The sequence below is a fragment of the Triturus cristatus genome, chromosome 5_1, assembly GCF_964204655.1.
Source record: "Triturus cristatus chromosome 5_1, aTriCri1.1, whole genome shotgun sequence".
NCBI classification, from domain to species: domain Eukaryota; kingdom Metazoa; phylum Chordata; class Amphibia; order Caudata; family Salamandridae; genus Triturus; species Triturus cristatus.
The window spans coordinates 815587385-815604072 of record NC_140587.1 but is presented as its reverse complement, the minus strand read 5'-3'; the positions used below and the strand labels follow the sequence as shown (position 1 = coordinate 815604072).

At 46.0% G+C, this 16688-nt stretch overlaps 1 protein-coding gene across 5 annotated transcripts in view; it reads right to left on the bottom strand.

Moving 5' to 3' along the window:
- CEP192 (centrosomal protein 192) overlaps window positions 1-16688 on the bottom strand; it is a 1978693-nt gene that overhangs the window by 1142892 nt on the left and 819113 nt on the right. For all 5 annotated transcript variants that reach the window (XM_085605862.1, XM_085605865.1, XM_085605864.1 and 2 more), the window contains exon 23: window positions 10104-10229. In XM_085605862.1, the coding sequence (XP_085461988.1) occupies window positions 10104-10229 (126 nt within the window). The remainder of the gene's footprint in view (window positions 1-10103; window positions 10230-16688) is intronic.

The following is a 16688-nucleotide window of genomic DNA, read 5'->3' as shown; positions in this document are numbered from 1 at the left end:
GTAATTAACAAATTGACACCACAATAACAAAACTTCAATAAGGGGAACCAGATGAATGTTTAAAGTTTTGGGTAGAAATAGTCAATGCTCGAAGTAGACTGGGACCCTAGGTGCAAACTGAGGCCAACCGAGATAGAGCGCAGGTCGGACATATCAACCAAGATCATCTTGGTCAAAAGCGATACCTGCTGGTGTAGTCGTTTAGGACTCAACCAACCACATGAGTACAATTCTAAGGCTACCAGGACATTTGGGGATGGCACTTACTGATTATCAGTGCATCAGGAAGAGTCCAACAGCAAAATCCAGTTGCCAATGGTCAGCTAAGTACTTTCAGGAAAGGCTTCTTGCAGATTCGTGTCTGCCTGTAGTCAGATAGGAGAGCAACCAACGGACCCTTGAAGTCCACTTCTTTGCCCTGCATACAAGAGGTAGCTGGTTCAGCACTCAAGGGCTGAACTCATGTCACAGATAGCAGGTCCAGTCCTCTTCGGATCTTGCGCAGCACTCAAACGTGTAAGTGTTTACTCGAAGGTGCCACATTTATTTGGTTGGCGGGGCTCCTGGCCCCTTCCTAACCAATCATGTACAAATTTCCAGGCCCTGACCTCCCCACTTTTATAACAGTTCCTCTTTGACTTATTGCAAAAACAAGTTTACAATGACATGTTCATGAATTTTCAAGATACACAAGTCTTCAGCCACACTAAACATGGGCTGTGAGGCCAGGGGGAGGATGTGTGGGAAGTATATTATGTTAATCCTAATGTCCTCCCACATCTAGACTAAGGCAAGCATGGTTCCCACAAAACCCTAGAGACAGAGGTCTGGTAGGACAAATCAGGGTCCTTCAGCAACCAGACAGGGAATGCACAAGAATGGTCATCCTGTTTTTTTTTTTTCAAGTGTGTCCCAAGTGTTTGTTACATGTGGCTCAAGAGCAAAAACAACAGTCGATGGAAAGAATACGTTCACCATGCCATTCCAGTTTGAACCCAGCCATATGCAAATCAGTCTTGACCCTGTGACTCATGGGAACGGTCCAGCCCGAACTGCCAAGCCAGGTCCTCCCTGAACTGGAAAAAAGCATCCTAGGACCGGTTTCGGGGTTTCACCCCTCTTCAGCCAGGATAGCTTGATTCCAGTGGCATGGAGAGCACGGGACCCACGTCTGGGCATATACGTCCCACTCTGGGTGACAAATGCAAAAACAACAGTTAATGGACAGAATGCAAAACAATGTCATACATTCACCCCAGTACAGAGATTTGGGCCTAAATCCATTGTTTTTTTGCTCACCATGCCATTCCAGTTTGAACCCAGCCATATGCAAATCAGTCTTGACCCTGTGCATATTGGGAACAGTCCAGCCCGAACTGCCAAGCCAGGTCCTACCTGGACTGGAAACAAGCATCCTAGGACGGTTTCGGGGTTTCACCCCTCTTCAGCCAGGATAGCTTGATTCCAGTGGCATGGAGATCACTTAATAAACCCACACTGATGCAAGCGCTGGATTAATAATAAATGCACCCAGAGAGCACCTTAGAGGTGTCCCCTGAAAACCTACCGCCTATTAGTGTGTTGACTGACCGGTCTCAACCAGCCAGTCACCCCAGACAGGTTTCTAACCTCCTGAGCAGAGAGCCTTCGCTCTCAGTGGTCAGGAACAAAGCCTGCTCTGGGCGGAGGTGTTCACACCTCCTCCACGCTGGATGTGTATTCCAGGGAAAGAAGCTTCAAAGGCCCTGCTGCTTTTGTTATGTGACCCAGGCCTCGCCATTAAGTGGAGATGCCCAACCCCCCATTCTGAACCCACTTTTTGGCAACAAGACAGGTGCGAAAATTACTAAGATTAGGAGGTGCGCCCATATTCAGCCAGCACCATCCCTAGGGCGGGTCAGCTGACGCGGACCACACTATTTAAATTTCTCCATCTTGTTTTGAACTGAATCAATATTCTACGGTCAGGGTTATGCCCACTTGCCACAGGAAGTGGTCCTATAGAGGGTGTATGCACCCTAAAGGTAAGCAGTCCTTTGGCTACTACCTGTCATTCCCCATGAAGCCCCTAAACTGAGTATTAAGGTGGCGCCCCAAACTCAAGAAATCAGATTTGACAGCTCAAGAGAAGAAGGATGCAGAAGAGTTACTGCCTGGTGAGAATTGCAGCAGACCTGTGAAACCCTGCCCGTCCTCAGCTTTCTCTCAACAATTGCGACGAAGCGACTAGTCATGCGAGCTGGAGAACTACAAAAGCCTTGTGCAGCCTGCCAGCACTTCGAAAATCACCTACAGTCTCCCTTGGAGTAGAGGAGCTACTCCACTGCAGCCCACAGGCACTGACAAGCAGAGTCCGGTCTACCACCTTGCAGCTTGTCAGTCTGACCGATACCGCAGATGACAAGGAGAAGGTACTCATCCTCTGGATTGTCAGATCTGTCTCCCCACCAAGAATGTAGGTAACAGGACCAATCAGAGTCTTGCAGCACCAACCCCTGGGCTACCGGATGCCCTGCACCAAACACCAACAATGAGAGTCCAGTCCGGATTTCACTGCACCAGGACCCAGCTGCCTTGATTTCTCCTCTGCCAGTTGTCTGGCCCTGACTGTGAGGTGCATCTTTGTGCGCCCAGCCCAGCCGACCAACCCACTCTGCACCAGAGATGCCTGGCCCTCAACAAACCAGTTGTGTCCCGTGCCCCAAGACTCCTTGCTGCCTCAGCCCCCATTTGGGAGCTCTCGGACTTGCCCTCAAGACCCCCTTTACAGCGTGTTCTTGGGTGGACCCTGCCTTCACATTATCAGCAGCCAGCAGACTAACCAGCTCGAGGCTGAACCTGGGTTGGTCCATGAGACCTGCTGGTAGTACTTTGGACCTTTTTTTTTCACCCCGTAGCATTATATAGCGCGAACTTGACCCAAAGGTATCAGGTATCAGAGAGCATTACATGAGCACAAGCTTTGTTACAGACGGACACGTTCATTTTAGTAAGGCACGGGGAGATTAAGTGATTTGCCCAGAATCACAGATGCTGAGCGTCTTTGCAGAGACTCGAACCGGGTTCCCCAAATTTGAGGTCGACCGCCCTAGCAGTTAGGCAACATCCTCTCCCTTGAACCACTACAACTCTGAACCCTGAAAGTGAACCCCTGAAACCAACTGTACCTACCTTTATGCCTCTTTGACTTTCCCTCCCATAGGTTTGCATTGTGCGTAAAAGTCCGCATGTTTAAACGTTTTACTTACCTATGTATACTGCTATCCAAAACAGTACTTACCTTTGAAAGGAGTTCTTGGTTTTGAAACATAGATAAAAAAGTGTTCTTTTTTTTCCAATTTGGTCTAGGATTTATTTTTTGTCTGTCTCACTTATCGCCTCTGTGAGTACAACAAATGCTTAGCGCTACCCTCTAACTGCTTGCCCATGCTACCACAAGAGAGAGAGTTAGTATTGTCTACTTTAGCCTCTGTAAACCAATTGGGGACCCACTAGACTCTGCACAGTGTACTTCATTTAATACACTATATAGAGAGCCAGCTTCCTACATCTGCCCTTTCAGATCAGCCTATTGCATCCTCCTGGAAGGCATTTCATACCTTTTTCACATCTACTCAACCCTGACAGCTTACAAAACCATATGATAATTAGTCTTCTGGCAGTTCAGGCAGGTAAAGGGTAACATTCCTAAAGTTATTTTTTCCTTACTATTCATTCAAAATCCAACTTCACAATTGGATTAATAACTACAATAGTGGTTTACCCAGTTAGCACTATTAGTATTTTAATCACACTAGTTTGTTTTACGTAGGATAGCTAAGCTTGCAACACTGAACAGATTTTTTGCACATTTTCACTGTAGAGACATGCTAATATATATTTTCTAAATGCCCCACTTTTAAATAGCATGCGACCAACTCTGAGCTATAAAAACGTACATAGGAGTGATTTACTAATATTTAAAAGGAAGGCTCTAACCTCCTTAAGAGTCATTCTAATAGGCAGCACCAGTTTGGCCTTATAGAAAAGTTAAATATATCCATCAAGGATTAGCCAATTTCTCAGAGCTTTAGGGGGCACAGCACTGGGCAGTGGACAGAGTCTGAAAACAAAAAATAAAATAGGGTCAAAAAAAGGCAAAACATTGGTGAGGTGGGGGGTGAACACGCAGAAAAGACAGATTTCCTACAATTCCACCATCAGTTTCAGATGTCAAGCTCTAGCCACTGTATTAAATCCATCAATCAAGATAAAATAATCTACCTTGAGGTCTTATAATCAGACATATCTTGCTTCATACCTCAGCGATGCTTACTGAAATTTTCGACTTGCTGTTCCACTGCCTCGGTTGTCTCACCTAAATGCTAGCTGCAGGAACCACTTTGACATCTCTCGATGAAAAACACATATGAGATGATACTAACAAAGTTCCTCCCAGCCAATCTCTCAACATTAACACACTTCAACCCATACCTGTTCAGCATCGTAAACAATAAACAAAATCTTAGAATGGATACCCAAGTAAAACTAATTGGACTGTGAGCAAGAGAAATGCCATATGGGGACCTGCAGAGCGACTCAAAGCTGCCATCAAACTGAAAAACCATAGTATGTGCACCTCTCGCTTAACACTTCTTGATCCATCATGTTGCGAAGCGCTGCGTCCCACAATATGATAACTGCACCTTGGTGTACTGGATCCCTGCTAACCAACCACCCAGTAATAGTGTTTTGTCCCTAAACTGTACCTTTTGCTCCTAAATTAGCACAACTTCAGTACCACTTGTAAGTCACTAGTAAATGGTACCCCTGTTACCTTGGGCATTGACACTAAAGAGTGCCCCCAAGGGCAGCACTACAAATTGTGCTTCCCTAAGGCCCCCTCACTAAGGACATGCATTCTGCCATTGCAGACTACGTAACTTGGTGCAGACAAAACCGAAGAGTCGACATGGTACACATCTCTGTGTCCCATACCCACAGACACTGCATGGGATATAGGAATGACAACCCACTAGCAGGCCTTATGAGTCCTAAGTAGGGTGCACTTTCTCTCCTGTGAGGAAATATCTTCATGAGCAGATATGCCCCTGCAATATCCATATTGATTCTTGGATATTGTAAGTGAACAGGGAAGCCATAGAGTACATGGACTGGACACTGGTCATTACGAGCTCCCTAGCTCCACGATGGCTTCACTGTATTAAGGGACGTTTGGTACCAAACGTCTCATCATCTTTGTGAGAAGTTGGCCTGATGTATGATGTCACTAGTTCTAGTGTACACCTTATATCAGTCCAAACAACCCTTATGGTGATTGGTTGTAAAGTCAAACTTATAGACCAGCTATCCTAGTGGTAGCATGGACAAGAGCAGTCTTAGGCTAAACTCTGAATGGCATGTGAAGCCAGCTGTGATACCATATATAATCCCTTGAATACCAAATGAAAGGACACCACAACAGATATATATATAAAATAAAGTGTATTTATTCTAGTCAAACCCTCAGCACTCTTTATGAGATTAGAGGTAAGTACAACACAGTCTTATTCAAGCATACATTAAGTCACACAGGTAAGTAATACAGTTAGGACCTAGGGGCCACGCAAACCATATACTAAGTAAGTGGTATAAGGCCACTGTCACGGAAATAGGATAGGCCTAGGCCTAGGGAATCGCTGGGGCTGCACTACACTAGCAACAGTTAGGAAGTGGGAGGCCCACGGGATTCAGGTGCAGAGTGGAAACACTCACGCGTAATGCGTAAAAGTCGATAGAAATAGTAGTTGTTAGCAATTAACAGTTTAAGGACACTTCTGAAGCAGCTAGAGAGTCGAGACTCGGAAACTAGACCCTAGGATAGTCACTACCCTTGTGAGCACCGAAGTACCCAAGTTACCTAGCCCACGGACTGCGGGTGCATAGGTGTGAACTTGCGTCGGGTTTCGTCGTGGACTTCTATGGATGCCTGAAGGAAAGTTGCTGACAGGCAGTCAGTGAAGAGTGTCCGGTGGATCCCAAGGCTGGGATCAAGAAGAGAGGAGACCTGCAAGCAGAAGGGACAGAGTCAAGGTCACTAGCCAGTGACCACGTGGGACCAGGAAGGAACCAGGCGATGTCGTGAAGATTGCAGGTGAAGCTTGTCGCTGCAGCCACGAGGACCAGGGAACATAGAGGACGACCAGGACCAGGAGGCGAGCTGTCCCACGAAGGCTCTTGCTGTCGGCGGCGTCGAAGTTGGACTAGGACTCACCAAGCCTTGGCAAGCGGAACCCACGAAGAACGGAGGACTTGCTTCTGGTGCAGACCAGGAAGGTCTGGGGTGCTTCTCTTTTGCAAGGAAGCGGGAGCCAGTCTGGAGGAGACAAACCAGCAGCGAAGATTTCTGGATGCGTCGTCACAAAGGCCACTAGCCAACGGGCAAGCAACCGGACAGGCGCGGCAAGCAGGAAAATGCAGAAGGGCCCCACGCAGGACTCGTGGAGTGTGGGGGGCTGATCTTCGGTGCAGATGGTGCTTGGGGTTGGGGCTTCTCAATCCCCGGTGCACAACTTCGAGGGTGCCTCAGAAGCTGCGCTGGAAGATACTCGCCACTTTTCCCAGGTAGCCGGTCCCACGTCTCTCGTCGCCTCCACGGATCTCAGCTCGGCTGTGGATGTGGATGTGGATCAGGGTCGGAGAAGTCTGGAAGTCAAGGCTCTGGTCGGGCTCTGCAGTCGGTCCCTCGTAGAACTTCAGCAAAGCAAAGGGTAGTCTCTTGATGGTGCCTGTTTGCACAGGGTAGCCAGTCCTTGGCCACAAGTGAGATTCTTCAGTCTTCTTCTTTCGTCGAATGTCGAAGGTCCAGAGTTTCTGTTCAAGATTGCAGGTTCAGGATAATCTAATCTCCTGGGGCCCAGCTACCACTCTTATACTAATCTGGGGGGCTGGGTTGCCTGCTAGGTCACGCCTTATGGGTGGGACCTGGGAGGGGGGTGGTTACACCCCCTTCCCTTTGTCCAGTTTCGCGCCAGGACTGGGGCTGGAGTGCCCCAGCACCGGTTTGAACTGGACTATGCATGGGACACCTTGTGTGCCCCAGGCATGTCTCATTCCTTTCAGCCCTCCCTGCCCCAATACACTAAAGTCTGTCTGGGGAGGTGCTAGCACCTCCCCAAGCAGGAAACCTATTGTCCAAGCCTCCCTGGCCGGGATCACTCCCAGCAGCAGGAGGTCAGACTCGTGTCTGTGGCAGCAGCATCCATTTTGTGATGCTGAGGCTTTGGTTAGAGTTAAACAGTAAAGTAGGATTTTAACATGTCTCTCCCTCTAGAAGGGAGGAATAATATCCTCATCACCAGAAATGGTATGGGGGTATTATTCCAAAGTGTTAGACACCTTACACGACATGTTTTGATACAGCCCAACCATAGTTACCATAACCGTTTAAGATTATAAGGCACTTTAAGAGTATATGGTAGGCTATATCATAGAACAGCTATAAGGACATGGTTCCGAAAGCTGCAGACAGGCTCAGCTCATGCTAGAGTACCATCTCACATGTTACCAAGCACTCTGCCTCCAGGATTGTTAAGGCCTGCCATAGGAGTGACTGATAGGTACACATGTGTCTATATATAGGGGGAGATATAGGCATACTGTATCTAAGCAAGGGGTGATTACACGACCTTGCCCCAGCTGAGTGATCAGCCAGTTGTGTCTGATTGGAAGGCCAGACCAGGGGTGGCATAATACATGCTGCAGCCCCTGGGAGGCCTAGGGTACACCTATGCCCTAGGTACCTAGGGTACAATGTACAGGGTCCAATAAGGTGATCCTTACCAATTGGTTATGTACCCAGGGTACATGGAGTCCATTTTAAAGAGAGAGCAGACAGCCTGAGACCCTGAATGGCAGGATCTCAGGCCAACTAAGTCGAAAAACCAGCTAGACACTAGGCAAAAAGTCGGGGTTAACCTTAGTCAGATATCCACCTTCCTACAATCTTAATAAAACTGCCCTGATTCCAGTCTGAGATTTATTAATACTTGCACACAGACAACCCCGTAGCAGGGAACTTACTAACCCATAGTGTGGTCACTGATTGGTATAAGCCAGCCTGTGACCACCCAACAGAGTTCTGACCTCCTAAGGTGTGTGCCTGCGCGCTCAGAGTACGAGAACAATGCCTGTCTTAGGCGGAGGTGTTCACACCTTCCCCCCGGTCAGAAAGAACCATCAGCGGTGCGAAGCTTCAAAGGCCTTGCCATCTTTCAAACGTGATCCCAGCCTCTCCTGATAGAAGGAGCAGGTCCCCATGCTGTACTTACCCCCTTTTGGAAGGAAGACAGGCGGGAAAATGGAGAAAGAGTGAGAGGTGTACCCCCGTGCCAACTCCACCCCTCAGGTGTTGGGTGAGAGGTGAAAAACATTTTTCAGTGCCCACCATCTTGAAGATGGTAGGGTTTCCCCAATCAGTACTGGGGCTACGCCTCCCTCTGACCGGAGGTGGCCATAATATAGTGTGTAGACACCCCAGGTAAGCGGGCCATTGGATAATACCTGTCACACCCATGCAAACGCCCCACACCCTGATCAGTAGTATTCACAAACAGAAGATGACTACTAACGAAAAACTGCTGTTGGACCCTGAACTGTAGACCTTGTGGTGGATTTTGGGCACAAATTCCTGCTTGCCACCACAGAATTTAACTATGACCACCCTCCATCTCGTCTCATCACTGTGTGGCCTCCACAAACCTTGGAGAGTCTTCACTACTTTGCAAATTGCCAGAGAATCTCCCTTAAGATAGAAGTAGTATCACCCTGCATCCACAGGCCTTCAAAACAGCGAAGTCTGGTCCAGCCTCATCTAACTCCCCAGCCCGACTGACGTCTCTGAGTCCCACCTGAAGGAACACTTGCTCGGAGGGTCAGCTTGGGCTCTGCACTAAGTCTTGAGGCCCCAGGACCCATTGGAGCTGAAAGGCACCCATAACCAGGGTACCGGACCCCTTGCTGCAAAAACCTACAAAACAGAGTCCAGGCGGACCTCAACTCAACAGTGAGCCAGCACCCGAAATGGGACTTCAGGACTCCAGAGACCCACCTAGGCAGTGGCCCAGCAGCTCCAGAATTATCGCTTCTAGGTGCCAGCCCCTGATCGTGAGGTGCTTTCTTGCACGTCGCTGCCCAGCGACACATCTTCACTGCACCCATCGGACAGAGCATCTTCAAACCAGCTCCAGAGCCCTTTTGACCTCTACACTCCCTTGAGAGCCTTCAGACTTGCCTGCAAGACCCCCTTTTGCTTTTGCAGGTGGCCTCCAGTCTTCATAGTGCACCATCTACAAAGTCTGTCTTCTCCTTGCTCGCGGTAAAATCCAGAAAGCTACCGATAACTTGGCCTTGGAACTTTGAACCTTGGCCCCCAAATCTTCCAATTCTAAAAGGTGAACCACTAAAGTAACTGCATTGCATTGAATTTCCAATAGTTTTTTTCCTTCCTTAGGAAATGTATTGTGCGCAATTGCGTACAACTGATTATTGCATTCTGTGTGATTTTCCTGTATTGAGCAAAGTATTTACCTCGTACCCCAAGTTCTTGGTCTAAATATTTATATAAAAAGTACTAATTTTCTAATGCGGGCTAGACTTCATTAAGCTTGTGTATCATTAATTGCCACTGAGAGTACTACTTTTGCTTCTGTAAACCTATGAAGGTGTCCCCGACCTCTCTGCACAGTGTATCCCATTATGGTGTACTACATAGAGGTGGGTTTCCTACATTGTTGAATTGTGGAACAGACTTAAAGGCTTCAAACTGATATTGGAGGTGGAACCAAAAGTACAGTAACAGGACTTTCAATTATTCTCCTTTTGTCACTTGAACAGTGGCATTTGGAAGAACTGCAATTGCTTATTATGAATACTTATTGTGTTTTTCACTGCCCGCCTGTTAATGAACACAGTTGAAATTCATCCCCTTCGAGTGTCCTGGGACTGTTCATCTTGACACTTGATACATCCAGGAGTCAACTGGATTAAACATCAGTCCAAGGGATGGAGACAATTAATGAAATATTTTAAGATTGTGCAAATCTTTTAAAATTAATTATACTTACAGCGCTAATAATTAGCCTGATGGGCACAGTGACCTGAGTTTTGTTTATTAGTTTTAAAGGAAGGGCTTTCCAACTGCCCAATGGGAGATCTCCAAAATCCAGACAGCCTGCCTTTCCTGCATCAACCTGTTGAATAAAAGAAAAACAATCCGGCTTATGATAACTATAGTAATGGAGAAATACTTACATACACACGCACACACTGAAAATATCTAATTAGAAACACAATTTAGCATAAAACAATGTGACATTAGGAACCAGAAAATATGCCATTGTGTTAACTTAAACGCACAAACCACAGGTTTAAATGAAATCACACACGTTCAAGAAATTAGAACCTATTGAACACAGTTCTAAATGTCTGATTTAGAATATGTTAATTAAAAAGACTAGCAATTAAATAACAAAAAAGTCAACATAATCATACAACTGACTAATGTACACATTATACTTCAGCCATTCTCTCCAACCCCACCCCTCAAATACTTGGACTTGCAGTGAGGTACCGGATTGTTTACAATAGTAAGTAAGCAGACCATGCCTGGGACACACCCAACTCACTATTAACCCCACCACCTCTAGCCAATCTCTTTGTTTTTCAGTTCCTGTAATCCGTCAAGTAGCTGAATTAAACTTGAAATGCCATACTCAGGAAGATGGATGGCTAATATAAAGGGTAGTAACTATTTAAAGGGAGTAACTACAGAGAGTAACTGTACTGAACAGTACCCTCTCAGGCATCCTTTCTTTCTACAGAAAAGAATATTCGAAAGCATAGGAAAAATCACATGATAGGTGACAACTTCGACCAAACCCTATAGGCAACAAACAGTAGTCGTCTAAACTCTGCCTTGTAGATCATGACCATGAAAGACTTTGAAAAGCCACTGACGGTGCTTTTAATTGACCTTTTGTTGACTACAATAGGTTTGTGAAATCCCTTTGTAGTAGATGTGTCCCATAAGAAGTAACATTCCCAGATGTGTGATGCACTCGGACAACCTGTGTATCTACATTCATTACCTATTCAACAGCTTGCTCAATAAACGAAAGGAACTTGTGTTCTAGAAGTTGAAGGTGAGAAGCTACTGCAAATCAAGATTCAAATGGATTCTATATTCATTCAAAAAATGACTAAAGGACCAGTGGGTGGCTTACAGTCTGAAAATTACCTTGGGCAAAAAATTCATGTTTATGGACCATTTGGAGGTTTCTCAGGAAAATGAGCCTGAAGAGGAGAGTTTTAAGTGCCAAACTGGATTGGCTATTCTAACTGACAAATACAAGTGGCGCAGCCCTTCACAATGATGGACACTTTGTTTTCAAGTGAAAACTCTCCTATGGATGATACACTAAGTCTTAGTACATGGGGGAGTCTAGCTGCTTTGGAGATGGACACACAGTCCAGGTAGCAAATTAAAATCACTCAAATATATAATGGCAATTTCTTTACAAACAGCACTTGGGTCATATGTTTCTTGGTTGCGGTGAGCAGATCAGTATTCCTGAAAAGAGATCATAGTTCAAGTATGATTGTTCCTTGGACAGGAGATCTCTCTATATTGTCACCGGCATAAGGCAACTGTAAATCCTCTGCCAGCTCCAAATTATAGGCTACAGATTGGTACTCGATTTGGTGTAATGGCATTTGGGAAGAAAAGAATATAGTTTGTGATAAGCAGAAATGAAATGAAGGTTTAGATTTATATAAAGGAAAAATAAAATACCTATTTTATTTTAACACTGAACTTTTGAAAGAAAAGGGCTTTTGGAATAACAAATTAGAAACCTTATTTGGTAGAGACTGTCAAGCTGTAGATTGCTTACCTTATAATATTCCCCAGACGTCAGACTGGATTTTGAAAATCTTGAGCATCACCTCTGCACCCAAGTACGTGGTGTCAATCCTCTCCACATCGGCAGTAGCAGCAGAAGGGACATGGGCGCTGTGTATATAGGCACCATCCCAGCGCGCTGACATCAGTTACTTATGACATTTCCACGTCAGAAGCAGTAGTGTTACGTAAACATGTGCCAGAAGCACTTTGCCACGTTAGAAAGCCAATTTACCACTGTGCTAAGACTGAGAACCTACATGGGACCTTCTAGATATTAAGAACCTGTCAGGAGATGGGAGGATGTGTAAGGAATCAAAAGCTAGATAGAGTCTCTACCAAATAAGGTAAGCAACTTGTTCATCTGATTGAGACTTCTAGCTGCAGATTCCTTACCTTAGTAATAGATACCCAAGCAATTCCTGCCCAGAGGTGCATCTGCAAACAGATTTACATCAGTTAGTCCTGGAGGACCAAATGAACAAAGTGCCTGTTATGACAGCCCTGACAGTCAAGGCAGTAGTGTTTCGTAAACATGTGTCGAGACATCCACATAGCAGCCTGACTGATGCCCAGGATGGGGACTCCTCGTTGGATGCTATTGGAGGATTGACTGTGTCCCTGTGCATTGACGTCCGACGGCTGCAGTTTCTGCTGTCCGGGCCAGGGGGCTCGCAGCTCCAGGAGGAAACCAGTGGTGCATCGCTGCTCCGCTCCCCCGCTATTCTGAGGCTCTTGCCCCGCGCCTCTAAGGAGGAATACAGCGTTACATCACTGCCCCTCGTACCGCTTGCCTCTTGTTCCCTCGGTGGACCTCGGAATGCCCTAGGCACATTCTTTGCGTCTGGGGCTCCCTGGTGCCCCCCTTGCCTCACTGGTGCATTGCTGGAAGGGACGTGGATGTGGACGCTGCAGCACCGGTTGTATCTTTCTCCTCCGGGGGCTGGGTGCCGGGGATGCGTGGAAGGAACAGAGGTAGGACCAAGGCAAACGTGGAGGATATAAAAAATGGAAAGCGGAGAGTGCTGCTCAGGCACCGCTGAGCAGATGATCGCTCCAGAGGAGGAGGAGAGGGTGGTGGGCTGACTGAAAGGAACTCTCTTTTGGTTTACAATTTATTGGTGCACCCCGGAAGACGCCCTGTACTAGTCAGTCAGCGAGTTCACCAGTCGGGCAGGTATCCAGAGATCTACTGCGACCCTGCCCCCTTTACTTCTTTTCCGGGACCTCTCCAAGAAACGCGAGTGTAGGACCTGTATCCAGCTCCTACAGAAAGTGATAAACCTGGTGAGCATAGAAGCGGCCTGGCTAGGTCCAGGAGGGGCTTGCGCTCTGCCCAGAGTCTCCCACTCGCCTGGCCACGATTGGCCATGTAACCAAAAAGTTATAGAACACAAGAGACACCTGAAATTAAATTAATGTATCAAAACCAGGATCTGAAATTTATATTTAAGGACTACTCCAAAGAAGCAGGAATCAAAAACTCCTCATTATCACCATCTTCTTTTGATTTCCACAGAGAAAATACGGAAGGACCTAAGCTTCTCTATACAATAGCATAAGCTTAAGGAAGTCTGTGTTTTGGCAGGGAATTTGATCCATTCTACGCTGTTGTACACATGCCCCAAAAGGAGAAAATATAGATTCAACCAATATTTGAAATAACATGGTCTATAAAAGGCTGCGGTCCCGGCACAAGTTCCTAATAACTACAAAAGCATCTACAAAAGGTCTCAATTTGGAGCTTCAACAGAGAAATCATTAACACATTTCTTCACAACTATTCCTAAAACAGGGGAGTTATCAGCACCAACTCCAGAGGTAGGTCATCAGGAACTAACTGCTATAACTACAGACACAGATAAAGCAGGCGCAAGAATGGAGAATACTGAGCCTAACTTATCTAATCAAGGAAGTAGCTTTCGAAAATAACCAGACGTCTGACCTTATACAAGCCTCAGAGCCTATGCCACCCTTAGAGCTTGCGAAACGGCTGTCAGAGCGAGAGCTTTCCGAAAATCTCATAACAGAACATCTGGAGGGTCCTACACAAGTTCCAGCTACTGACTTCACACATACGGATATAAATTATACACCTCCACTTCAATCTATCTCTAAAGAAATATCAAAACAGACAGTACATCTGCTATCTAGTACTACGAGTAACCTTATAGAAGTTGTACAAAGCTTCTCACAATCTTCAGAATTCCCGTCGTTCATCATGCCGCAATCTGTAAACAAGCAAGACACCATCTCAAATACTATTCTACCACTGCAGAGAATTATGGACTCCATACTATCACTTTTAGAATAGAACATGGAAAACACAGACCAGATACTGGTAACTCAAAGTGGAATTTTACAATATCTCAGACAGAAAAAAGAAGAAAACAATCTACTCAATCTTCTCAAAACGTCCAAACGCATTCTTCAAACTTACAGGCTGATAATGGCAGAAAAGATATGTGGCACCTTAACGCTTCAGTTTCCAGCAATCCCTCTTCGCATAAATAGCAGAAGGCGACAGGGGGATTTCAAGCTAAACAGAAACAGAAATTCAACTGTTCTACTGGCGATAAAATCTATTCTCTTCTAAACCTTTTTAAAGTCCCTCTCTCAGAGAGTTCTCCACGAAAAACCACCCAAATCGCCCTACATTTATTTCCAATCTTTTCTTAAAAAGAGCGTCAAGGAGATTCTCTCCTCCCTCAAACAAACATTGAAAAAGAGTCTGGGGAAGTTCCCATCTCAAAACAGATAACTCAAACAGAGTCCTCGACATCGCCAACAAAAAAAGGGAAACACATCCAAGGGCTATCTAACAAAAATAAAAGAACTAAGCGAAGAATAATGAGAAGATCCTCAAGAAAAGCTAAGTTCGCTCAAATATGCTCTACAGAGCAGGCAGATGAAGAAATTAGCTATGCTATGAAAGTTTGCAACAGATCTCAAAATATTCATCAACATCGACCTATTACATAAAATTTGGCTTCTCCAATTGCTTACCACAGAAGAAATAAAACTAGTTTCTTTCCTAAATAAATTATTATGCTCTGTGGCAATCGTTGACTTCTGGTTCAATGTAGTTCCAGCAATAATAATTAAAGACCGAAACCCTCTCCACAAAAACGTATTTGACACCTCCATAGTCAAACAAACAAGTTCTGCCATTAAACAACTAAAACAGGTAGAAGGAGTTGTGGTACCCTCTAATAACAACCAGCAGTACACGGGCTGTATAACATCAAAGTATAAGACTTATAAGAGATACAAGACAAACATCTCACCCGGATGAAAACTCCTGGGCGTGGATCGCTGGCTCATTAAACAGTAATAAGTCGGGAAAGATTTAAAACTGCCTTTTTAGCGGCAACTTAAAATAGTGTCTTGGACTACAGCAGGAAAAACTCCTGAAAAGCTGTCTTTTATATTGGAAAATTCACCGCCTATCGTGTTGCTGCAAGAAACTTGGTCCTTGGTGCCTTTCTCACAAAACTATTATTTTGGATTTGTCACTGCAGCAGAGGCCTCAAGAAGAGGACACTCAAAAGGGAGTCTAGCGATCCTATTAAAAGAAGAACTCGATTGGGATCTGGAAGAAATTATACTTTGGCTCCCAAAGCACCAATTACTTACCTTCGGTAACTATATATCCGCGAGAAACATTAGTTAGTTAGATTCCTCACCTTAGAATATCCCCAGGCGTCAGGTTGGATCCGGAAAGATTTTTTCGTCAGCAGTACCCTTGCGCGTCGGTAGGAGGAGTCTGCGACTCCGCGTCCGTCGTCAGCGTCGCGATCGCCGGGATGACGTTGGAGTACTTAGACGCCGCCCACGCGCGCTGACGTCAGTTCTTGTACATAGCTTTCCACGCAAGGAATGCAGAGCCATGCAAGAAACCGACACTGGTGCCATGAATCTAGGGCACTGAAAGGGATGATCTTAACCCTAGATATCAGTTCGCAGAACGGGGAGGATGGGTGGGGCGGTAAGGAATCTAAGTAACTAATGTTTCTTACAGATACATCGTTACCGAAGGTAAGTAACTTGTGAATCTGAAAGAAACACGTTATTTAGATTCCTTACCTTAGAATAGATACCCCTGCAATACCAACCCCGGTGGTGGGTCTGCAAACCAAGATCACACCAGGAAGTCCTGGAGAATGGAACGGCCAAAGAAGCCGTCTCTCCACTTGGCTGTCCAGGCAGTAATGCTTGGCAAACGTATGCAGCGAGGCCCACGTTGCTGCCTGACAAATGTCCTGCAGAGGGACTCCTCGTCCCAAGGCAGTAGTAGCCGCAGTGGCCCGAGTAGAATGGGCCCTCAGCCCCACAGGAGGTTCCTTCTTAGCCAAGGAATAACAGGCCTTAATGCACAAAACGACCCACCGAGAGATGGTCTGCTTGTTCACCGCCCAACCCTTCTTAGCGCCCACGTAACCAACGAAGAGTTGGTCGTCCACTCGGAACTGTTTTGTGCGGTCCAGGTAGAAGTAGAGTGCACGTTTTGGGTCCAGGCGGTGGAGCCTCTCTTCCTCTTTCGAGGGATGCGGAAAGAAGGTGGGCAATGTAACAGACTGGCCGATGTGAAAGGCAGTCACCACCTTAGGAAGAAAGGAAGGACGAGTCCTGAGAACAACCTTGTCCGGATGGACAGAGAGGAAAGGAGGTTTAGAAGAAAGAGCCTGGAGCTCACTCACTCTTCTGGCAGAGGTGATGGCAACCAGGAAAGCAGTCTTGAGAGTCAGAA